Source organism: Phycodurus eques, chromosome 1 (genome assembly GCF_024500275.1).
Source record: "Phycodurus eques isolate BA_2022a chromosome 1, UOR_Pequ_1.1, whole genome shotgun sequence".
In the NCBI taxonomy this organism is placed as follows: domain Eukaryota; kingdom Metazoa; phylum Chordata; class Actinopteri; order Syngnathiformes; family Syngnathidae; genus Phycodurus; species Phycodurus eques.
The window spans coordinates 41,500,154-41,525,888 of record NC_084525.1 but is presented as its reverse complement, the minus strand read 5'-3'; the positions used below and the strand labels follow the sequence as shown (position 1 = coordinate 41,525,888).

At 43.8% G+C, this 25,735-nt stretch overlaps 1 protein-coding gene across 3 annotated transcripts; it reads right to left on the bottom strand.

Moving 5' to 3' along the window:
- Positions 1–361: 361 nt before the first annotated feature.
- zc3h13 (zinc finger CCCH-type containing 13) lies at positions 362–25,053 on the bottom strand. Of its 3 annotated transcripts, none has more exons than XM_061692293.1 (20): positions 24,915–25,053; positions 23,476–23,646; positions 23,269–23,372; positions 20,512–20,626; positions 20,166–20,277; positions 19,887–20,053; positions 15,989–16,131; positions 15,493–15,693; positions 15,259–15,411; positions 14,839–15,179; positions 12,906–13,355; positions 12,621–12,830; positions 5,425–5,899; positions 5,126–5,322; positions 3,809–5,014; positions 3,130–3,729; positions 2,844–2,987; positions 2,551–2,751; positions 1,408–1,571; positions 362–1,282 (listed from the first exon to the last, which is right to left on the bottom strand). In XM_061692293.1, exons 2-20 carry the CDS (start codon positions 23,635–23,637, stop codon positions 1,079–1,081), a joined length of 5,349 nt encoding a protein of 1,782 aa, XP_061548277.1. In that variant the 5' UTR covers positions 23,638–23,646; positions 24,915–25,053; the 3' UTR covers positions 362–1,078. The 3 variants fall into 3 exon arrangements, with proteins under 3 accessions (XP_061548277.1, XP_061548294.1, XP_061548287.1); XM_061692310.1 differs by having other exon boundaries at positions 5,210–5,322; XM_061692303.1 differs by having other exon boundaries at positions 20,166–20,274.
- Positions 25,054–25,735: the final 682 nt, after the last annotated feature.

The window sequence follows — 25,735 nt, the reverse complement described above, 5'->3', positions numbered from 1 at the left end:
CTTCAAAATAGCAGCTGGACGCACCTGTATACAAGTATCGTAGTTGACCGCTGATCATGTCATACAAAGACACAGGAGGAAAAAGAAGCATTTAAAGCACAGTTGTAACCTGTCATGATGCACAGTGTTCTCAGGATAAATATAACATTTTTATAAACATTTCTAGGAGAATCATTTTAAACCAGCTCAAAATTTGCTACGACACTTTCTCAGCGTTGAGTTTTGGCAGAAATCATGAGAGCAGGGGTCATCAACATAGGGTCCATGAGCACCAGTTAGCGCCAATGTACCACAAGTCACCCGGGCTGGTTCTAAAAATAGCTCACCAGCGAGAGGTCACTTTTTTTCCCACATTGCTATTCTTAAAAAAAAAAAAAAAAAAAAAATATGGCACCACTTACCATTATCTGCATCTATCTTTTGTTGCTTTTCATTTTTAAGTCTTACTTGCATTGGTGTACATTTGGAAATTCCTATAGCTCGGAAAAAAACTGGCATAGTTCAAAGGTCATTATTGTACAGCATAACCAAACAATAGTGTTTGATGATTTACACCCACAAGAAATGTAAGCAAATTTATTTCAGAAGTCTGTATCAAACTGGTAGACCTATGCATTAATCAATACCATGGAGATTAATGAGATTAAATCATCTCTCAATTTCTAAAGGTTGGTGACCCCTGGTCTAGAGTCTTTAAACACAGAGGTGAATTGTCACACTTGCAAAGCATTTTATCTATTGTTCATTTGTAAGGGGCTTTTTCTTTGTGAAAAATAGGCATTCATATTTTACAATCACCTATGTTTTGTAAGCAATGCACAATGTATGAAAATGTGACACTGACAATAAAACTCAGAATACGTTTTTTTTTTTTTTTTTTTTTTTAAACATTTCGTGTACCAAGTTAATGACAAAATTTCAATGGCACAGAACATGCACATAATGCAACACATTGCAAATTTTGCAATGTAGTTTTATTTTCTACTAACAAGTCTGCAATGAAATGAAATAGGGAGAAGTCAAGGCTTACAAGCCATTATGTTCACACGCTTCCTGACTAAAAGCCACCATGTGCATCTCATGACACACAAACCTCTGGTGGTCCCGCAGCCAGCTTGCTGATGCTGGCCGCTCGGGCATCTTCAAGAGCTGGATCTGACCCACTGTCAGATCTTTCTGGGACAGAAGTCTGACCAGTCACAGTTCTCCTAAAAAGACGCATGCTCATTTGTAGCAGCTCACTGTCCACCACAGGATTCATGGGATACTGTTTGGTGAGACCCTAAAGGAAAACAGGAAGATTACGAGATGCTAGCCTTAAACGCCAAAACGTCTTCCTGTTGTTGAAGAGAGAAGCGATAAAATGTCCTACTTGAATGGTTCATTTAATGACTGGAGTAAGTTTACCTTGTCATTTTTCAAGAGTTGCCTGCGGATACCAAAGTCCCTGCGGGCACAGAGAGCTTTGCAGCAGGGCCCCAGGTTGCTGAGCAAACCTGCCCTCTCCACCCGTCTGTTCAGGGCCGCCATGTTCAAGGCCCCAAGGTCATGCTCAAACAGCTTGTCGGCATCTGGAAAGGATGCGTATATATCTTTATGGATTAGGCCTGGGACACTCATAAGGATTTTTTAATTTTAAAAGATTGGTTATCTGTTACAGACACCACAAGTGAAGATTTAATAAAATGAGACATTTAACTAACAGTTTTGATCGTGTGGTGTGCTTTGATAATCTCAACATAGCACACCACACACAAAGATCCTGTTACAACACCGATCCAGAATCTAGTCCTGCAAGAAAAAAATCTCACGTGACCAAATGTGATCTAACAGAAATGAAGAACATGGCAACAACCAGGAAACACAAGACGGAACACGGAAGAGGACACACAAGAGGAGGGAATGATGGTGGTTTTGGGACTATTTTTTACAAAAAATCCCCCCCAAAAAAAAAAAGAAAAGGCTGTGGCCCATGGCAAAGAAGCACTCTCTGATTTTCCAAATAAACATTCTCAACCAATACTTGAGCCGGCCCGGGTCCTGGCACATCTGTGCGGGTCTCCGGTCTGGTCACCCTCCTTCTCTGCCCTGCCAGTCCTATAGTTTTAATACATCGTACACCCATCAGTGGAGGGAAGGCAGTGTCAGGCTGAGAAGGGGATTCAGCCAGGTGTTCCGGCACTCTGACCTGTTCCGTGGCCCGCCATGCCTTTCCCCACAAATTTTTAATGCACCACATACATTTGCACATCCTTTAGGGAGTTGGTTGACCTGGGTGGGGGTGACGGTTGTGGGTCATCATTAGCTTGTGACCGTCTTGCCTCACCCCCACCCGTCTCCCCAATTTTAATGCGAAACACCCCACCACACACAATCATGGTACAGGGATAATTGTTGTCAGTTGGGGACATCCAAATTCCATCTTCAAAAATCAAGGTAATAATAATCAATAATCAAGACCTGTAGTCAGGAATGAGCACAAATACAAACAAACTTTGGTGGAGATAAACAACACATTTTAGAAAGTAATGCTCAGATGCAAACGCTCACCTTTGGGGTCATCCAGCTCTGCCTTGCACACTTCTCTGACCTTCTCCAGGAGCGCAGTCCCAGCAAGTCGCTTCGAGACGCCCGCCCTGAGGAGAACAGCCCCTGGTGTGAAGCGCAGGAGAGCTGCGCCGGCCGCTCGTGGCTCCGGCTTCTGTTTGGGCATCAGACTGGACCAGTCCACATCAATGACATCCAGAGGGCCTGACGACACCAGGGAAGGGAAGGGGCAACTGTCATGAGTCCTATGTAACAGATGTCATATAATAAAGTAACGCTATGTCCTGTCCTGGTACCTGTAATTTTCTCCTCATCCTGCTGGTCCTCTTTTTTCTGACTGTCAGCCAGAATTTCATCAAGCTCATCATCACTGATTGGTTCATACTCCTCTCCGACAGATGCCACTGACTGACTGTCCTCTTCTTTCCCATCATCCTCTCCTGATAAAACAACAGCCCATGCATGCATGCGCGCACATACACACACACACACACACACACACACACACACACACCTCAACATTACAGAAAGTTTTTTGATCAAACATTGGATTCAAATGTGTTTTTTTTTTTTTTTTTTTACCGTCAATGCTGTCTATCCTCTCCATCTCTGACTGCTCAGCCACGACATGGTGGCTGTTACTTGGTTTCTCAGCTTCCTGTGGGCTGAAGGCTTCTCTTGGCAGGAGGGGCTCATAGTCACCTCTGTCTTGACGCATCAGGTCACCTCGTCCTGGAGCTCTAGAGTCACACAGGGAGGGCAAGTCCAGCATCATCAATCTCTCCCTCTCTCTATCGTTGCCTCTTTCACCCCTGCTGTCTCTGTCACGCTCCCTTTCTCGGTCATGCTGCTGAATGAGTCCTTCAGGCAGTAGGCGTTCCCTGTCCCGGATGTCCCTCTCCCTGAGAAGAGGTTCACGGCCAGGACGTATGGGCGGAGGCTCTCGTCCCCTGCCGGGCCAGTCCCTGGATTCAGGATCCCAGTCTCTCTGTTGTTGAAGAGGCTGTTGGAGAAGCAGGCCCGGCTGCTGTTGCCGGGGGTCCTTTCGGTCCCGATCAAATTGCTCCCTGTCACGCTCCCGCTCTCGACTGTCGTAAGAGCCGGCACGCGATTGGGACCTGCCCTGCCTCTCAGAATCAGGGGAGCTACGCCTGGAGCTGTGGCTGCGAGAATCCTGGCGGTCTACAAGGCAAACACAATCAGTGTTAGGGTGGTACATTTAACCTTCTGTCTCATGTTCAGAGTTGATCAGATTGCTGACCTGAAGAGGTGCTGCGGCTTGGCTCTCCTCTCCTTAACTGGTCTATTCGTGATTTCCTCTCTGCTCCCGGTGGGTCACTAACTTCCAGCCTCTCTCGTTCTCTCTCCCTTTCCCGGTCATGTGCGCTGGTGCCCTGAAGGCGCCCCCTGCGGGCACGTGATCCTGGGAGGTCATCTCGGTGGGCTGACTCGTTGGAGGGTGACCGTGGGCGCCTGGATGACGTCCGGCTCTGGTTACTTCCCATGCTGCTGCTGCGCGTCTGTTCTTGGGGAGGCTTGCGGAGAAGGGGCTGGGACATCAGGGGCTGTGGAGTCAACGTCTGCAGTAGCATCGGCGGTTCCTGTAGAAGCAGAGGGGCAATGGGAGGGGGGTTGCACCGATCTCTGTCCCGCGCCAACCTGGGGCCGACACCTCTCCGAAGAGGCTCAGGTGGAGCTCGCTCAGCAGAAGCAGAATCCAGTTGTCCTCCTCGATCTAAGACCTCCTCATCTGACCAGTCACTGAAGTTGTCCATTTTGGCTAGTTGGGAGGGCTCAGCATTGCCTCCAGTGCCACGATGACCTGGCCTCATTGAGGGAGGTGGCGTCCGAGGACCTCTCTTCCTCTTATTATGGGGCAGATTCACTGAAGAATCCTCCTCCGATGCCTCAGAATCTCCTCCGCGTTTCCTCTTTCGCTCAAGCACTTTCCTCTTTGCTCCCTTCCTTGGTGAAAGGAGAGCTTGAGGACCATCTGTCGGAACAGCAGCCGGGGGATCAGTGTTGAAACGGTCTCCAGTTAGACCTTTGCCACCACTTGCTTCTTCATCTTTGCGCCCCTTTTTCAAGCCCTTCCTCAGTGATTTGGTCTTCTTTTTGCTGTCGTCTTGGGGCTGCGACACAGCGACATCTCTGTCTTCATTGTCAGCGCTAGGAGCCACAGAAACAGGAGGCGGCGTAGGGTCTCGCAGGTCTCTGCCTCGGCTACGAGAGTCTGAGTGCGTATCTGGCAGCTGATCAGCTCGCCGGTCACCTCCCCTGCTTCGTTCAACTCGGGGCACCTGGTCGTCATGGCGGCTGCGTGCTTCCCTCTTATCTGCAGCTCCTCTGCGCTCCTCATCCTTCCAGTGGCCGGGCTTGTCATCGGATGTTGCAGCCCTCGATGGTGAACGCAACAGGGGCTCCAAGGGGCGCACCACCTGGCTGAGGACGCGATGCTTATCCCCACCTGCACATGAACATTCCACAAGAACGCAGACTTACTATATAGCAATATATTCGCTGGATATTAAATCCTCATTCCCAAAAAGGGTGTGTCCTCTCTAAAAGAATTTCCTACTGTCACTTGAAGGTGGACACACAGGGCTGGGGAGGAGGGGCTGTGGGTGGAGCTTGGCCAGCCCTCGGCCAATTGGACGCTCACTTTTCTCATCTGTACTGTTGTATCCATCACTGTCTGCAGGACTGTGGTCACGCGTCCCTCGCTTGGGCGAAGGTCTGGGGCTCGGGCTGGTCTCCAACCTGGGTCGCTTGCGACTGGAGGGCATGATGAGGGAAGTAATTAAGAAAACAATATTTGAGCAAAACAACATAAGGGGCCACATCAAACTAAATTGTGTCTCTTTACACAGTACATGCCTTGTTTTGCGGTCGTCTCTTATCTCTCGAATGGCACGGTCGTCCCGGGCATCGTCCCTCCTCTCCCGCCTTTCCTCCCTTCCCCGCTCTCGCTCCTCCCATTCCCGCTGCCTCTCTCGCTCCCGCTGCTCCCGCTCCCGTTCACGCTCCTTCCGCTCTCTCTCGCGTTCCTCTCTCTCCCGCTCTCGTTCTTCACGCTCCCTTTCCCGCTCACGCTCCCGTTCTCGCTCTCTCTCCCGCTCTCGCTCCCTGGTGCGCTCCCTCTCTGCCTCCTTCTCCTTTTCGCGCTCCTTTTCCCTCTCCCGCTCCCTGTCTTTCTCCCGTTCCCGCTCTCGCTCCCTGTCTCTTTCGCGGTCTCTGGTCCGGTCTTCCCGTCTTTCTTCTCCTCGGTCTGTCCGGCGCTCATCCCTTCGCTCCTCCCGCTCGGATTCCTCCGATCTTCTCTGATGTCTGTTTGGGGAAGCTGCCCTTAGATCTAGGAAAACAGAAGTTACGATTGTTAAGCCCAAGAAGATTTTTTGTTTGTTTCAGAAGCAAAGTTCAATGCAGATCCTGAATGTCTATGAGGACCAGCAGACATACCAATAGCTTCTTCCCTCTTGCCATTAAATTGCTAGCGGCTTAGTGACTCTCTGTTGTGTGTATTTATGTCTCAGAGTATTTACTGTCAAAATGGCTATTATCATACTAGAGCGGCTTCAACTACTGGTGACGAATTCCTTCCTAAAGAGGATTCTGATTCTGACTAAGGTGTCCATATCAATCAAATTTAAAATCTGATCTGTCAAAAATACAAGCACATGACCAAGTTGATTATGTTCCATTGCACAGTGCACTACAGTATTGGCCCCCTTCTAAGATTTTTATATTTTTGCAGTTTCCCCATCTTAATGTTGAAGATCATCAAACAAATGTAAATATCAGACAAATATGACTCAAGTGAATGTAAAAAGCTTTTTTAAAAATGGTGATTTCATTTATTAAGGTGAAAAAATACTATTCAAAGTTATCTGGCCCTGTATGAAAAAGTAATTAGGCCACTTTTTAAATCATGAATAAATTGCGGCTGATCAGTTTTTGGTTAATTTTCACAGCTCACACCCAAGCCTGATGACCTCCAGACCTGTTCAATCAAGAAAACACTTAAAGAGAACCTGTCCCGACAAAATCAAGTCGGACAAAACATCTAAAAAAAAGCTGTAACAAAATTAGAGGATCCAAAGAAATTCCAGAACAGTCAAGAAATAAGTAATTTACATCTATCAGTCTGCAAAGTGTTACAAAAGCCATTTATAAAGCTTTAGGATTCCAGCGAACGAGAGGGAGAGCCATTATCATCACACGGAGAAACCATGGAATAGTGGTGAACTTTCCCAGGAGCAGCTGCCCGACAGAGATTACTACAAAAGAACAGCAGTGACTCATCCTGAAGGCCACAAAAGAACTCAGGAAAACTTATGAAGAACCGCAGGCCTCCCTTGCCTCAGTTAAGGTCAGTGTTGATGACACAACAATAAGGAAGAGACAGGGCAAAAATTACATTCATGGCAGAGTTCCAGGGCAAAAACCTCTGCTGACCAAAATGAACAAAGGCTCGTCTTTCTTTTGCAAAAAAATAAATAAATAAATAAATCTAAATGACTCTCAAGACTTCTGGGAGATTATTATATGGACTGACGAGATACAAGTTGAGCTTTTTGGAAGGTATGTGTCTCGTTACATCTGACGTAAATGTAGCACAGCATTTCATAAAAAGAACATCATACCAACAGTCAAACATGATGGCGGTAGTGTGATGGTGTTGGGCTGATTTGCTCCTTCTGGACCTGGACAACTTGCTGTGATTGATGGAACCATGAATTCTGCTCTTTAACTGAAAATTCTGACTGTTCAGCCATTAATTTGTGACCTCAAGCTGAAGCACACTTGGGTTCTGCAGCAGGATAACAAGCGAAAACACACAAGCGAGTGAACTTTTGAATGACTTAAAAAAAAAATAAATAAATAAATAAATAAATAAATAAAGATTTTGGAGTGGCCTACTCAAAAGTCCAGACTTGAATCTGATTGAAATGCAGTGGCATGACCTTAAAAAGGCCGTTCATGCTCGAAAACCCTAAAATTTTTCTGAATTCAAAAAATTCTTGCAAGGAAGAGTGAGCCAAAATATCTGCACAGAGATGTGAAAGACTCATAGGCAGTTATACAAAACGTTTGATTACAGTTGTTGCTGCTGAGGATGGCCCAAACAGTTATTAGGTTAATGGGGCAATTACATTTTAACACAGGGCCAGGTAACTGAATTTTTTTTTCCTGAATAAATGAAATCACCATTTAAAAACAGCAATTTAAGTTCACTTGGGTTATGTTTGGCTGATTAACATTTGTTTGATGATCTTGAAGTGGGGAAACTGCAAAAATGTAAGAATTTGAAAAGGGGACCAATACTTTTTCATTGTACTGTATAGGTATGTGCGAAGAAGTTAGCATATTGAGGCAAAGTCCATTTATTTCAATAATTTATTTCAAAAAGTGAAACTTGTTTGTTATATTAGTTCATCACACACAAAGTGAAATATTTCAAGCCTTTATTCATTTCAATTTTGATGATTATGGCAGTTAGACAAAAAATAAACAAATCCAGTATTTCACAAAATTAGAATAAATGCAGCCCAATGGGGGACACAAGCCAGTGCAAACTGTAGGCCGGTCCCAAGCCCGGATAAATGCAGAGGGTTGCGTCAGGAAGCGCATTCAGTTTAAAACTTTGCCAAACAAATATGAGCGTTCATCCAAAGAATTCCATACCGGATCGGTCGTGGGCCGGGTTAACAACTGACCGCCACCGGCGCAGTTATCCTACAGGGCACCGGTGGAGATTGAGCTACTGTAGGTCGAAGATGAAGGAGAGGAGGGGAAGAAAGAAGAAAAAAAAAATCATCGGATCTATACGATTAACGTCAATGGCCTATTTTAAGTTCAAAACAGCGAATTTCGCAGAAAGGCGACTGATTTGCATGCAAGAAAATGGAGAAGGAGACTTGGTGGTGGAACCTCAAAGTACACGAAATCATACAAGGAAAGAGGTTAGCTAAGAAGAAGTGGGACACAGAGGACTGAGGAGAGGATAAAGAAATACATGCAGATGCGACGTAGGGCAAAGGTCGAGGTGGCGAAGGCCAAACAAGAGGCATATTATGTATGACATGTATGCCAGGTTCGACACTAAAGAAGGAGAAAATGATCTATACAGGTTGGCCAGACAGAGGGATAGAGATGGGAAGGATGTGCAGCAGATTAAGGTGATTAAGGATAGAGATGTAAATGTGTTGACTGGTGCCAACAGTGTGCTGGATGGATAGAAATAATACTTTGAGGAGCTGACGAATGAGGAAAATCAGAGAGAAAGAAGAGTAGAAGAGGCAAGTGTGGTGGACCAGGAAGTAGCAATGATTAGTAAGGGGGAAATTAGAAAGGCATTAAACAGGATGAAAAATGGAAAGGCAGTTGGTCCTGATGACATACCTGTGGAGGTATGGAAGCATCTAGGAGAGGTGGCTATGGAGTTTTTGACCAGCTTGTTTAACAGAATTTTAGCGGATGAGAAGATGCCTGAGGAATGGAGGAAAAGTGTGCTGGTGCCCATTTTTAAGAACAAGGGTGATGTGCAGAGCTGTGGGAAATAAAAGTTGATGAGCCACACAATGAAGTTATGGGAAAGAGTAGGCTAGACAGAAGTGAGTATTTGTGAGCAACAGGATGGTTTCATACCTAGAAAGAGTACCACAGATTATCATTATTTGTTTTGAGGGTGTTGATGGAGAAGTACAGAGAAGCTCAGAAGGAGCGACATTGTGTTTTTGTAGATCTAGAGAAAGCCTATGACAGATTACCCAGAGAGGAGCTGTGGTACTGCATGCGGAAATCTGGAGTAGCAGAGAAGTATGTTAGAATACCACAGAACATGTATGAGGGCAGCAGAACAGTGGTGAGGTGTGCTGTTAGTGTGACTGCATCAGGGATCAGACCCAAGTCCCTTCCTGTTTGCAGTGGTGATCGATAGGCTGACAGTTGAGGTTAGACTGGAGTCCCAGTGGACAATGATGTTCGCAGATGACATTGTGATCTGCTGTGAAAGCAGGGAGCAGGTGGAGGAACAGTTAGAAAGATGGAGGCATGCACTGGAAAGGAGAGGAATGAAGATTAGCTGAAGGAAGACAGAATATGTGTGCATGAATGTGAGGAGTGAAGAGGGAAGAGTGTGGCTACAGGGAGAAGAGATGGCGAGGTTGGAGGACTTTAAATACTTGGGGTCAACAGTTCAGAGCAATGGTGAGTGTGGTAAGGAAGTGAAGAAACGAGTCCAAGCAGTTTGGAACGGGTGGCGGAAGGTGTGAGGTGTGTGATGTGACAGAAGAGTCTGCTCGGATGAAGGGCAAGTTTATAAGACAGAGGTGAGGTCAGCCATTATGTAATGATTAGAGACAGTGGAAAATAGAAAAGAAGCAGAGCTGGAGGTGGAGGAAATGAAGATGTTGAGGTTCTCTCTAGGAGTGACCAGGTTGGATAAAATTAGACATCACATGAGGGCTGTTGGTGTTAGAGAGGACGATGCAGGAGATAGGCTTACGTGTAAAAATGATTTTTTGTCTCTCCCATAATCATCAAAATTGAAACAAATAAAGGCTTGAAATATTTCACTTTGTGTGTGGTGAACAAATACGACATAAGTTTCACTTTTTGAAACAAAATATTGAAATAAATGGACTTTCCCTCGATATAATATTTTTTTGGCACATAACTGTATACAGTATACAGGAATCCACATTATGTGATGCGCATGCGCTCTGAAAACAATACAAGCGCACCAGATTTACGTGTGCAGTGGTAGACGGGGCTCGAGTAGTGTAGTCGTTCACGAGTAAGTCGTTCAAACCAAGGAATCTGAATGGAATCACTTCTTGAACTGATTCGTTCCTTTCTCAGTTTAGTTAAGCTCAGCTGAGAGTGTGGCCCACAAGAAAGTTCCCCGCAAACAGCGCCACTTGAGGGCTGCGACGGTGGCTGAGTGCGCCCAGGGGCTGACGACGAGGCGGTGCCCCAGCGGGCTCCATGGATGTGGGCGTCTCCGTCTTGCTGTACAGCAGCTACGACGGTCTGTCAAAATATGTCTTCACATGAAACTGAACTGTTGTGCGGAAAAGATCGGCGACTTCGGCCCTAGACAACTACACCAAATCAACAGACCGCAATGAAATACGCCAAATCAACTGACAGCAATGAAAAAAAACGTCACAGGTAAACAGAGAGGAAAATCCCAACTGTCGAGTTCTTTGCAGTTTGTGAACGCGCACGCCTGAGCAGTGGTAAAGCAGCTCAACAGAAACTACTACTTTGTAATAGCATATTTATTCAGTTAGCACTTGGTAAAGTAGAATTTTTAAGGGTACATTTATTTTTTATTATTGTCTATCATTTACTATTATTTAAAGATTGAGAGACTAAAAATGGTTACATATTGTTTGTTGAAAAGTAGAGCAATAAAAATCTAGCCTTTTCACAAACATCGTAATAAGGAATAATCGTGATTACATTAGTGCTCAAAATAATCGCGATCATCATTTTGGCCCTAATCGTGCCGCCCTAAATGCTTCCCTGTGCGAGACCCCTCAATTATGCCCCCGATCTTCCTCATTATCATCATTGCTAATGCCAGTGTGGGCTGGCACAACCAAGGTCCTCTCCTTTTTGGCATAAATTTGAAATAACATGAATGTTCCCTCACGGGATTATAAAATAAGTAAACATGTATATACAGAATGCAAGGTATGAAATGATAATGTGTCTAAGAATGTCTATTGCTACAGGTATGTATTTATAGGGTGTTTACCAGCTGTGAACTGGCTCAGACTAAGACAGTAAAAATGTAAAGCACATGCAAAAGACCTAAAAAAGTAAATAAGTAATGAATAGGACGTATGTCTACAAATGAACTTAAGTTCATCCAGTGAGGTTGGTGGGTCATGAAAAAAACCCTGTGGTGCTCATTTGAGAACCAGATCAAAATTGTTATGTTCAACCCTGATAATAACTATTTAGTATATTAATGTACTTTTAAACTCAGGGACTAATTTACTCAAGTGAAGTAGCGGACTAGCGGCGAGATGCTAATTAATTTCCGGTTCCTGTCCCTGTGTGGCTGCCTAGAATTAGTGCATTATAGAAATTTCTCTCTTGACACTAATTTACCTGCTACTTTTGCTGTTCAAAGTTGATTACGCTGTAACGCGGATCCAGCCAGACCTGTGACAAGTGTACTGTATCACCCCATCACTTATTTTGCTTTGCGACTATACGTCACAATAACTTAGCATGGCGTCCCCGTCTTTCGCCGGTTAATTACTCCTTGGCCTCCTTTCTTGATAACGATGCTTGTCAGAAATGTAGCTTATTCGCTGTGATGGAGGCGATGATTAGTGTTTAATGCTGCCTTGACACCGGACGCGAAGCGAACGTTTACCTCCGCGGCTCGGCATTGTATTTAGCAGTGTTAGCTGTAACTCGTAGGTAGCTGGAGCGGCACAAAATAGCGTGCAACAAGCGTTCTGCCTTAGTACCTGAACAGCAGAAATCAGTTAGGTCAGGCGACTGTTCAATGTGGACAAGCCAGTTATTCATTTATTTTTAAAATACAGTGTACACGACCGTCCGGTGGCCGCTGTTTTTGCTTGCGTCATAACAACATCCTGTTTCAGCTCTTTTTATTTCGGTGACAAAAGTCTTTTGGTCTGAACCCAAAAATGCCCCTTTGGGCCATTTTCGGCCGAAACATTTCAGTGTCCAAAATTTCGGTGAGTCACCAGTCACGTTTACCTTTAAATCCTACTTAGAAAATCTCTCTCATGTTACACAACTTGAGATGTCATATGTCACAGTACATTTCTCCAAAGTTATTTATTTATTTTTTTTAAATTTATTTTATTTTTCTATACCAGTTATATTTCTGTTGATTAAAAAAAAAACAGCTTATAAAATGACCATGGTGTTCCAAAACAATACCATATAGAGAATATGGAGTCATACATTTTCTAACCATGGTTTTCTTTCTTTTTTTTTTTTTTAATGGTCATTTATTACATCACAAATGTCTCTACAAAAAACAGATTCTCTACAAAAAAATAACCAAAAACTCCCACCTCTCTCGCGATTATCTCTGCGGTCTCTTTCACTGTGGCCGCCTCTCCTGTCGTAAGAAGAGTCTCGGACTTGTTCTCCTCTTCTGTCTCGTTCTGAAACTCTTTCTGTGACATTGCGTTCTGTGCTCCGTTCACGTGCGCCACTGCTTCGGGACTCCCAGTTGTCATGACTGCTGTCTAGCTGGCACCCTCTGGAGTTCCTGTTTGAGCCTGATGAAGGAAGATAGTTGACACCATGCATGACACACACGCTCTTGTGTTTTCCCAGTGATAGACATGTCTTGCCTTTGTCAGAGAATTCACGTCCCCTTCCACGACTGTTTCGCTCTGTTCTGGTCTCTGTCCGTCCTTCTCTTCCGCCTTCATCACGCCCATGAGCTCTTCCACAACTCCTGTCTTCCTGGGCCATTTCCTCCTTCCTGAGGGTGTCCATCCTGTCCCTTTCTTTCTCTTTTTCCCGCTCCCTCTCCCTTTCCCTCTCTTTCTCACGCTCACGATCTCGTCGTTCCAGTGATTCTCGACTGGACCGTGTTTCTGTCCTGCTTTCTCTAGTTTCCTTCACATCTCTGCGGTCACGAGGCTCTCTGGTCGTTTCGCGTCCTCGATCTCGACCATCCCGTCGCTCACGGACATCTCTGGTTTCTCTGTCATCGCGGCTGTCCCTTGACAAGACCTGATCAGAGTCGAAGTCCCAGTCGTCGCGGTTATTGTCCTTATCTACCTTCCTGCGGTTTTCTGTTTGAATGACAAAGAAAAAAAAAAAAAAAAAAGAATTCAACATTTGCTTTGCCACTGTAAGAAATCTTCCACTGAAGCACCACAAAAGTAGGACTCTGAAATGATGCAAAACACAGTTATGTTCCACAATGCAGAACAATGATACACAACTGTTTGTCAATGCTGTGAAGGACAATATACTAAAGTCCAGTTGTAGACCATGCATACACCAATTGTTTATGACACAAAAAAATTGAATATCATGGCTAAATATATTTCCATAATTCCATTCAAAAAGTTAAACCTTCATGGATTATAGATTCAGGGCCCACAATTTAACCAATTTCAAGTATTTATTTGTACATAATTTGGGCTTCCAGCTCATAAAACCCACAAAATCAGGAATTCAAAATTTGGAATACTGTGAAGAAATCACCATTTACTTCTCAGTTCCTGTAGAAACAAAAGAAAGAAATTAGGGTCACATTATATCAATCAAAATATGGTACTGTCAACGTCCATCTTCAATACTTGGTTGGGAACCCCATGGCTTTAAACACTGTCTCGATGCGCCGTGGCATTGAGCTTTTTTAAGCTGTGACTCCCACTTCATTCCACTCGTTCTGGATCTCTGCTAGATTCTTGAATCTTCTCTGTCTGATAATCCGCTGAAGCCCATGGTCATCTCTTTTGCTGGTGCATCTTCTCCTGCCACATTTTGTCCTTCCACGAGACTTCCCATTGATATGCTTGGACACAGCACTCTGTGAACAGCTAGCCTCCTCAGCTATGAACCTTTGTGGCTTACCCATCCTATGGAGGGTATCAATGATGGTCTTCTGGCCAGTTGTCAAGTCTGCAGTCTTCCCCATATTGAACCCAACTGAGACAATTGAACCAAGCTGAAGCAAATGTATGTAAATATAAATAAATACTTGAAATTGTGGGCGATTAATCTATCTTTTTGAATGGCATTATGGAAATAAACTTTTCCATTATATTACATTTTTTTTGGAAAGGGTCTGCATGTACCAAAAACGTTGTTCAACTAAACAACTGGGTTGCAATAATGGTCAGCTTTTTAAAAAATCTTTGATGGAAAAGATGTTAAATATAGTAGCAGTCAAAGGTTTTAACACAATTGCTATAGACATGCGATACATTAGAAGGTGTGTCCACACTTGGGTATTGTACCTTCATCAAAAGTGAATGAAAAGGTTACATCTTTGGCTAGTTTCGTTATACTGCTGCAGATACACACCATGTGAACGCGATCCAAATAAAACTAACCTGTGTTTCGTAAACACACACAAAAATGACGAGTGGTGGCACGAAGACCACTATCAATCACTATCGATTCCAAAAAAGGCACCCTACCTCCTGAGGCAGTTACCACAGTGAAACTGTGAAGCCTTACACACGCACTGTAGCCTGTTGACTGAAATCGCTACATCTGTCCAACAACTAAAGTACAATGGAAAAGAACACAAAAGACTTGTACCATCTCTGCGCTCATGCCTGCGTTCCTGAGTGTGCGGACTCCTCTCTCTGTCACCACGGCTTTTCTCACGGCCTCTCGAGTGGTGCAGAGCGGGACTCGATTTGTTAGATCGACGATGGGGGGAGGAGGCATCTTGAGAGGTGGCAGGAGAACGGGAGCGCTGGGACCTCGGCGGAGAAGAGGCCACGACTGTGGAGCTGCGGTGGTAGGTGGGAGAGGACGAGCGGCGGCGGCGGCAAGGAGAGGGCGAATGCCGCTGGGGAGAGGAGTCAGAGCGGGAGGACGGAGAGTGGCGGTGGGGCGGCGTGGGCGTGCGCTGGTGGCGTGGAGGTGATGTAGATCTATGGAGAGAGAGAGAGGCAAGTTAATTCATCGCAGCCCTGGTCCAGATCCATCCAATTGCAGCCAACATGTGGTGACCTGCAAGGAGGAGACGGCAGTAGAGCAGCCTTATGTGAAGAAGCTTTGGGAGAGGTGGACTTCTTCCTCACAGAGATTGAAGGTGACACACTACCAGAATGCTCCTCTGAGGTCACTGAGCACTTGGCCTTATGAGAACTGTCGGATCGGTCCCTATGAAAGACCAAAACATTTCAATCAAAAGTATGAACAGACAAAGATGGGTTTTATTGTTGTGAAGACCGCAATCTTTACCTGCGTTTTTCCTTCTTTTCTTTGTGTTTTTCTACATCACGTCCCCGATCTTTCCCTTCTTTCTGTTTCTCTTCGCACTTCTCTTTGTTTTTGTGCTTGCCTTTGTGCTTCTTTACAACCACAGGGATGTCCAGGGGTACTGGAGGTGGAGGACTGGGGGTACGAGGACCTTTCTTCTTACTGTGAGATCCTTTCGATGTTCTGGTACAAAGAAAAGAATAAATGGTGCTTTCACTGCATTCTGCTCAATGAGTTTTGTAAACAGCCCCATTTACAACAAGCAGCACAGTTTATTCTGGCATTTAGCAAAAATAAATGATTTTGGTAATCTTAATTGACCTGAAACAGGAACTCATGTTAAATGGGAGTCACTACACGCCAGCCACCATTTAAAGTGCCACTGACTCGTGGACAAAAATCTAATTTTACTGTTAAACAAACAGTATCAAAGTGAACTACAGTACTACTTAGTAGAAACAGGTTTAAAGAACCCTACTTGACAGTTTCTGCGACAGGCGAGGATCCGGATCCCTTCTTCTCTTTCTTTCCCGACCCTTTAACTCCACTTTTTTGTTTAGGAGAGCCACTGGACTTCCTTGGTGGAGGGGAGTCTCGTGAGCGTAACGGCTCGGGGGAAGCCTGAGAATCAGAATCATCTTTATTATTAAGTATGTTAAAACACAGGGTCGCCGGTAGTTGCTGTCACTGTAGCACTAAAGCAAAGAAGAAAAAAAAAAGACATTATAACAAAATATATATTTGGGATCTATACACAAAGTACAGAGAGCCATTAAGAAGTAAATGTGCAATAATGCAATAATTTGCTAGCTTCATAACCATGGTACTAAAACCTCTGCACAGGACTTGGTGTTTGTTATGAGTGAAATGGAAACGAGAGACAAATTAAGTAGGCAATGTTTGCAGTCGGCAGTATAAGGCCCCCTTAGCCCCGCAATACACACGCGCACACACCCTCGTAATTTTGAGATGACGATTATACTGTACGTAACGTCACTCTGGAAACAACTTTTTCGTTTTCTCATGCTGTGACAAATGTAGGAGTTGATCTTGATAATGTGGTCTGTAAAAAGAAAAGCTGTGAGTGACTTGCGGTAGGAGGACAAATGCTTACCGGTACTTTACAAGGTGCGTGCGGGCATGCTAGCTCGCTCACCAGCACTCCAGATAAGTTGACAGCTCCCACTTGTCATTTAAAATGAATAAGTGCAGTGGAACCTCGATAGAATGGACTAATAGGGGCAAATGGGTCGTCCGATACAGTCAATTGTCCATTACACTAAAGCACTTTTCTGAGACCAGATGCACCCATATTATTGTAGAGTACAGAATTCTTTTGTAGGTTTTTGCGTGGCCTAAAACATCCAGTACAGTACAACGTTACTGTAAATAAATACCAAAAAAAGCTTGAAAATGTTTTAAAGTTTCACATTTTATCCGAACTTACCACACCGGTGTGTTTGGTCATGGTGGCATTGTTGACGTCACAAGGAATTAGTGTTCTTCCTAGTTCCAAATCTGTTGCCAAAGGCAAACGGCTTGGCAAAAAAAAAAAAAAAAAAAAAAAAAGCTGTCACTGTACCAAAAATAGCACGTTCCAGACTCCAAAGACTTGTTTTGTAATCCTCAGAGTTAACGCCGCACCCATGCCGCATTCTCTCTGCCAGTGCTCTATGCACAATAGACAAAAGATAGAACCATCATCACATGGCCGCCACATCAATTCCCCACATTCAACATGGCCGCCACATACGCACGGCAGGTACGTCTTTTCGAATTAGATCCAGTCATATTGTATATCTGTGACCCAGAAATACGTCAATCCTATTGTCTGCCTGCATTGCGCCACAGCGCCAGTAAAAAAAAGCGGCCAATTCTGGAACTAACAGACGTTGTCAACGACGGTTGACGTGACAAATGGAAACTGTTTTTGGAAACATTGTTCAGTCCGTTTTAACTAATAGCCGTTACATCGGGTCCGTTTTATCGAGGTTCCACTGTACTCCAGTCCAAACAGTCAGCACTTATTCCATGCTTTTAAACTGGCCGCTTTTAGAAAGCCGTGCAGTTCCCGTAACAACTTGAGGCTAATTCCGATTCGTGCCCATTTTATCCAGTCAAGTGCGTGCCACTTGCGGATTATTATTAGGCATTTCGGTCTGAGACCAAAATTGCACTTTTGGTCCATTCTCAGAGGGTGAATATTTTTGGTCTTTTATTTTTTTTCTTCTTCACCTGCTGCCAATGTTTCATCATCACTACCATCTGATTAGGCACTTTTTGTTTGCTCTCCATCACCAGCAACATCCTTCTCTCTGTTCTAATTTGTTTTCACAAAAGAATCAGCGACAGACCAGTTCCTCTTTAAATACTGAAACGCTTGTTGTCATGAAGTTATGTCTGTCACATGCATATGTGATGCGTATTTACGCTGTGGATAATAGCGTGTATCATATCTGGAAGGAGCAGCCAATTATATTGCAGCAGACAGACAATCATTGCAGCGGGTCGCTTTTGACTCAAATGGGATTCATAACTATGATCATTCACAACCGGCGGGCAGGTCGCAGAGATTGTAGTGGGGGGGGAAAAGGCGACTTAACCATTAAAACGTCAGAGGGCAAAGATGTTAAGAATTTTCTTGATAACTCTAGAACCCCATTACAAACCACATCTGCCATTTCGAAGTGATTATATAGCAGATATACAGCAGTTAAATCGATAAATATGATTCAGAATTCACCTTCTGCTTTTTGCATTTAGCGCCTTCCGGTCTTTGGCTCTATGATGTCACACGAGCCAAATAGCCTGTTCATTCGGCGTTGTGTGCTGCTGTGTCATCCTGTTGTTTCCGTCCTTGTATATTTGTTGTTGTATGATTTAGTGATGTCACGATAGTTTATTGTGAAGAATTTGGTTGTACAAATGGTTTAGGCAGTGGTGAGAGGTTTTTTTGGCTTTACAAGTGAAAAAGGAACACGTGACCAGTGGATAGTGAAAGTAAATCCACAGGGGGAAAAATGTGGTCAGCTATGAGTGCCTAGCAAGCATGCCATAGTCTGTGCTGATCACTTCGAGCCGGCGTGTTTTGAGAAAGACTTAGCAGAAAGCATCGAATACAGAGGTAGAGGCTGAAACCAGCTGCGGTGCCAACTATTTTTCCTACGGCCAGCAAGAGAACTAAATCTTGCAGCCGCCACGTTGCCGTGGCGCAGACAAGAGGTGAGGATTTTCTTGAAAATCCTACGACTATTATGGTTACTATGCTCTGGGGAGTAGGGAAAAAAGACCCACGCAGTACATTTCAGTACTGTCGTCTATACTTTTGCCTATATGACAAGCCAACGGACACGACAAAGACTTTCTGTGCGGCGTGTTATAATGCTACTCAAGCGAGGGGCAGACAACATATAGGAATACTGCATACTATGTAAAAGCTTGTGCCGTGTCACTGAAACATATACGAGTATATAATATATACAGTCGTGCTAAAAAAATATTGCCACCCCTGGGGTGCCATTATTTCAAGCCATGACTGTATAAAAAGACATGCTTTTGACAGACCGTCACATCGACCCAATGGCCACTCCTTTTTCTGTTGTACAGCTGCTACTTGGCTGGTCGTCGTCGTCACTGTCAGGTTCTGACCTTCTGATCGGCTCAAACATGTACGGTTTGACGATGCCAAGTTCAATTGGATGTTCCTGTATGTCGAAATCCTCCTCCTCCTCCTCATATTCCAACACGTTGCTCGCCATTGTGTATAGTGTGTAGCGCGCTGTTTGTGTCAATTGGAACGTCACTTCCGGTAGCCCTTGCGGTGGATAGAGTAACCACACCCTTTGTCTTGAGCTTCGGGCTCAGAGAGTGCTCAATACAATTCATGAAATATGAATTTTAACTGACCCCATGTCATCTGACTTTTAAAACGTACTCGCGCAAATGCGACCAGAGGAAATTGCACAAGCTGGAAAAAAAAGGCTACAAATGCTACCAATTTGGTCGCAGTCTCGAGCCCTGTAAGCCACTGAGGTTTAATGAAAAAAATAAGGCTATTTTGACAAAGTAAGGAGTAGACAGTACAGATCTGCTTTCAAATATATGGAGTAAAAAGGTAATCAGAAAAACAAATACTCAAGTACAGATACCTGAAAAACCTAAAGCACAGTAACAAGGTATTTGTACTTTGTTACTTCACCCCACTGTTACCAACAGAAGTGTGCAAAACTATGCAACGTGATAAATCAGCACCACTGAAAATAGCATGTGCATAATGACAGCAAAGTGCTACAGGGTCAGAGATTACGCATCTGTGAAAGTGCAGTCTGGTCGTACGGACAGACAAGGTGTGGAGGGGCTAAACCCTTGTTTCTTACTTTTTGCATGGCGGAGGATCTTGTTTTAGTGGTGTTCTTATCTTTCTTGATGACAATTTCCTCTCTCTTCTCTAAATTCTCTTGCTCCAATTTCATCAGCTCACGTTGAATCTTCTGCCGTTTCATCTCGAGGGACAATTCGTAGTCGTATTCACCAATATCAGAGTCTGCAAAGCCACCAAAAGTAGACTTAAAACAATTTCATACAAAAACAGGTCACATTAAATCATTAATTATTATTATTTATTATTATTATTTTTTTTTTAAATGCTGGCAAACCTTCACGGTTTGTTTCCCACTCTATGGGCTCTTCTTCGCTGGCAGGGGTACGCTCCTTTGTAATTTTGATATCCTCCTTCTCTCTGTGTCGGCTTCTGGAGGAGTCTCTCTGCTTCAGGACAAGCAGACGGACGTTCAAAACTTTATATAATTATTTCCATTTTGAAAATATAGTGTTATTTAAGAACTTCTTTTTTTTTTTAATCAATATGATGTTTATGTTCATCACCATAAGGTACTACATCGCCACTGCTCCAATCGGATTTTGAACAACTGGTTGTGATCAGTGGAAAATACAAAGCAAAGAGTGAATCCAAAGCAAAGAGTGAATGTGCAGAGAACTCACTCTTCCTATGGGAGATGCTGGCTCATCCAAGTCACGCTTTACACTGTCTGGGTCATTATCCTGTCTTTTATTCTTCATCCTCTCCCGCAAGTCGCCAGTGGGTCTGTCTGATGACCTGCTCAAAGGACAGAGAGAGACAGATAAAGAGCAGGAAATCAAATTAAATCGTTGAGCCACACTTGTCATCGCCACAGTAACAAGTGTATCCGGTCGCATTTGAGTTGACAAGATAAAGCCCAAAAATCGTAAAAAAACAGGATGCGGTGGTATTGGAATACACGATTTTATTGCAGTAGTCTGACAGTGCAATCGTAAAAGAGCAAATTTGTCTTGTTGTCTGACCCAGTACGTACACCGCCGACATGTTTTTCTTTTTTTTTTTTATAAATAACTTTATTGGCCGTCAGATAGTTACAGTACTACGTCAAAAGACACGCGGCAAGGCTAAAAATAAATAAGCTTTTGGATTCAACTATACTGTGCACGATGGCGACACGGAGTAAATGTCTTTTGCGGCGCCGATCAACGCCGTCATTGATCGGATCGGCGTATTATGACATTAAAGCCGATCAGCATAAAATGCTAAATATCAGCCAATACCGATTAGGCTGATCAGATCGGTGTAAAGTCTTGTCCAAAAGTGTAAGATTGATTACAAGGCCGTTGCAGCTCAGTACATTAAGAATTAGATGCAAGGCGACTTCAGTGAGACAGTGACAATTACTTTCATGGTGCATGCAGCATAATATTGAACATATTTGTACTGACGAAATGAAAGCACTTGCTGCTGACTCTGCTGCTCACGCAACACCTCCAAGCAGCAGATGACGACCAAAACGACTACAATTGTGAACTCCGTGATGGTGATGACGTTACACATCTGTGGGCATACTTCTTTTCATAAAGTGCCTCTTATGTCTACCTAAAGTGACAAAGATTGACATTCAAAAACTCCCCTTCCAACCTAAAGAAGCACAATGAGGTAGGTTAAATTATTTAAAATTTATCCAGAAGTCAAAAAGCCACTGTTCTTCTAGTTAGCATGAAGAGCTTGTTTGGGCATATGGTTAACGTGTGCAAGCTAACTTCGCTAATTAGCCAACACACAGATCTTTCACAGCTGTAAATCACTGAACTAAACTAAATAAGGGAATCAAGTCAGAAAAACAATCCAAAACCTAAACACTTACTTTTAAAGAATACTTATACTTGAAATAATATCAGAAAAGGCACGGTGGACGACTGGTTAGAGCGTCTGCCTCACAGTTCTGAGGACCTGGGTTCAATCCCCGGCCCCGCCTGTGTGGAGTTTGCATGTTCTCCCCGTGCCTGCGTGGGTTTTCTTCGGGCACTCCGGTTTCCTCCCACATCCCAAAAACATGCATGCTAGGTTAATTGAAGACTCTAAATTGCCCGTAAGTGTGAATGTGAGTGTGAATGGTTGTTTGTTTGTATGTCCCCTGCGATTGGCTGGCAACCAGTTCAGGGTGTACCCCGCCTCCTGACCGATGACAGCTGGAATAGGCTCCAGCACGCCCGCGACCCTAGTGAGGAGAAGCGGCTCAGAAAATGGATGGATAATATCAGAAAATTACTTTTGATACTTTAGAAAAGCAAAGGTCAGATACATTAGGAATTTTACTCACGTAAGTAAGTAAGCGGTACAGAAAAAGGATGGATGGATGGCTTATTGATTGATTGATTTTACTTCTACCAGTTATTTTTTGTTGAGATATTTGTACATTTACCTCATTCTCAGGGCACTGAATCAATCACTGTTGTGTTTGTCTTAGAAAGACGTTTCGCTTCTTATCTTAACAGGCTTCATCAGTTCATGCAACAAGGCTAAGTTAGGATATACTAGCCTGTGTTTGTCTGATCACTCTTTTGGAACGCATGCTGCTTTTTTTTTGCATTCCAAAAGAATGATACGAGATGTGGGGTGGGGCATGCCACTAAGTTGGACAATCAATAGTTGAGCTTTCCTCACAAACACTAACTAATGCGTCCTAACTAAGGCTGTGAGGGGAGAAAAAAAAATAAAAAATTGGCTAGCTCGGCAATGTTGACCACAAAAAGTGTTTAATCCAAAATGTTCTGCCTCAAGGCAATAAAAAGTATCAATAAAAGCATTTCGGCACTGTCCATGTTGACCGCACGGACATTTGTTGCAGACGGACGCACTGTTTGGCCAGTGGAAAAGTACTGCCAAAAACAACAGAGGAGCATCTGTCAGTTATTTTTAAGACACTATGAGATGTATAATATACATATAACATGATATATGAGTGAGCTGCATGGTAGTTAGTGGTTTTTCTTAACCTAAAATGGTAAACGCTAGCGCTAATGGAGAATGCTAACTGTTCAGCAAAGGCTGATTTTTTTTTTCTCAATTTGTATAGTTTATACCATACACTCAGTACCAACATACACAGTTTAAGGATAAAAGTCCATCCTTTATAAATGAGAATTAAAAAAAAAAAATATATATATATATATATATATATATATATATATATATATATATATTTTTTTTTTTTTTGTGCGATCGATTTAATGCCCTGAGAATGAAATGACCTGGATGAATGAGAATATTCATCGGCAGTATCGCTTTCAGGTAGTTTATACAAGACTACTACCACCCTATCCCGCATCGGTACCTTACACACAGGACAACGAACTGGTAAAAGGTGCTTAGACTGCCAGTGTCAAAAGGGCTAAACTCAATACACACAGCTAAGACACAAGCCATCATACCGGCTGAAATTAAATCCTTTGCCTCGTGGTTGAGTTCCATGTGTGTAGCGACAAGTGCTGCCGTAACTGCAGTTTCCCGTCTTCAGCCAATTTCTACAGTGACTCTGAAAAACACAAATGAGCAACCATTATTACGACTCATCACAGCAAAGAGCACTTAATGTTGTGTGGCGATAACTAACATATTGCAATCTGTGTTGTACATACATCAGCAGCATTACTCCCAGTGCTCGGTCCGAGTCTTTCAAACACGCTGGGCCGGCGTGAGGGAGCGGCAGGGTTGCTAGTGCTGCTGGTTGCGGTGTTGCTGCTGCTATCGGATATTGTTTTTGTATTCTCCACTGTAACCTTCCGCCTGATCTTGGACATTCTGCAGGACTAGTGAAAATCATGCAAAAATCAATTGTTTCATGTTTGGATAAATGCAAAAATTGAATTCAGTCTGATCTCAACACAGCTATTTATCTTACTTAGAGAACACTCAAGTCACAGTAACAGCACAAAGTGGTGAAGATTATGAAAATGAGTAATTACAATTCATTGTACACTATATTGACAAAAGTATTCGCTCACCTGCCTTGACTCACATATGATCTGAAGTGGCATCCCCTTCTTAATCAATAAGGTTTAATATGACATCGGCAGAACAATGACAAGTGCATTTGTGAGGCCACACAGTGATGTTTGCTGAGAAGGCCTGGCTCTCTAACTCATCCCAACGGTGTTCTATGAGCTTGGTGTCAGGAGTCTGTGCAGGCCAGTCAAGTTCATCCACACCAAACTCTCTCATCCATGTCTTTCTGGACCTTACACATCCAACATCAGTGTGTGATCTCACAAATACACTTCTGGAAGAATGGTCAAAAGTTCCCCCAAACACACTCCTAAACCTTGTGGACAGCCTTCTCAGAGAGTTGAAGCTGTTGTAGCTGCGAATGATTCACCGACGTCATATTGAACCCCTATTAAATGTGCCCTGCGATTGGCTAGCGACCAGTTCGGAGAGTCACCTGGGATAGGCTCCAGCTCGCCCGCGACCCGAGTCAGGATGAGCAGTATGGAAAATGGACGGATGTCACTGAAGCTCATACTTGAGTCAAAGTAGGTGAGCGAATACTTTTGGCAATACAGTGTCTTTGGCGATGCAAAAAAATGCACGCAGTGTATGTAGGCAATTAAAAAAAAATAAGTTTAGACAAACGGGATCTTTCGTTGCAAAACTGTTGCCCCAATCCTATAAGAGAACAAAGACCGTGGGTGGTGTTTTATACAATATACACTTCTGAATAATGAGCAATAAAGCGCTGTGCTTTTCCAAACAAACTAATTTAACTTGTGTTAACGCCACAAAAAAGCACTCCTGTGTGCGAGCTTTGGAAAGTAAAATGCCTCCGTTACCTAAATGATGATTTAAATTGCGCTGCCAATAGGCTGAGGCTTATGATTAGCATCAATTGACATCTACGAGAGTGAACTGCATTGCGCCATTCGCAAACAATATTCTCATCGGCACGCTCAACGATGGAGGCAAACAAACGAAAAGAGGCTAAAGCTAACTAAAAGGGCTTCGTGTTTTCATTGAACGCTAGGCCTTCTTGAATCCGAGCGTGTGTGCTGCACGACGGACAGACCACAAGACGACTCACCCAGGATTCTGAATCGGTGTCGCATCTACTGTTATCAAGATACAAGCTTCACCAGCTGAATAGATAATAATTATTCTTTAAAGGAAAATTGTAATACTTCCCGGGGAGACCGCATATTGACGGATGATGTGTGTACTCTTCTTTGATGGGGCGAAAGGCAACGTTGGGACGGAGCAATTACTGTAGCGCCACCTAACGGTCTAAAATAGATTTTTATCATGTCCTTCAGTGACGCTATCAGATCACAGATAACATGTTGTTGTTGTCCAACGGTGGGGGTCACTGGGGGAGGGCTGAACATAATCTCGCCTGACTTTGGTGCACGCACTGTGGGTTCAGTTCTCACTCAGTGATGGTTTCAATGTCTGTGTCTATTTGTTCCCTGTGACTGAGTGTAGTCTACCTTTTGCCCAAATTCAGCTGGGACATGATCCAGAACAGGATAAGCAACATTGAAAATAGATGATGAAGAGGACTGTTTTAGTAGCAATTCCATCCATCCATTCTCAACAACGCTTCCCCTGGTTAGGGTGACGGGGCGCTGGAGCCTATCCCACCGGACTTCAGGCAAAAGGCGGACTACACCCTGAACTGGTCGCCAGTCAGTCGCAGGGCACACTTAGACACGGACAACCATTCGCACTCACATTCACACCGTCACTGAGTGGGCACTGAACCCACGCTGCCCGCACGAAAGTCAGGCGAGTATACCACTACATTAGTAGGAATTTGAATGTTTTATTTTTTCCGATGCAAAAAGCAATCCATTCAGTAAAAGAATTGTTTTGTTGTGAAAAGAAATGCTGTTAATTTCATATACT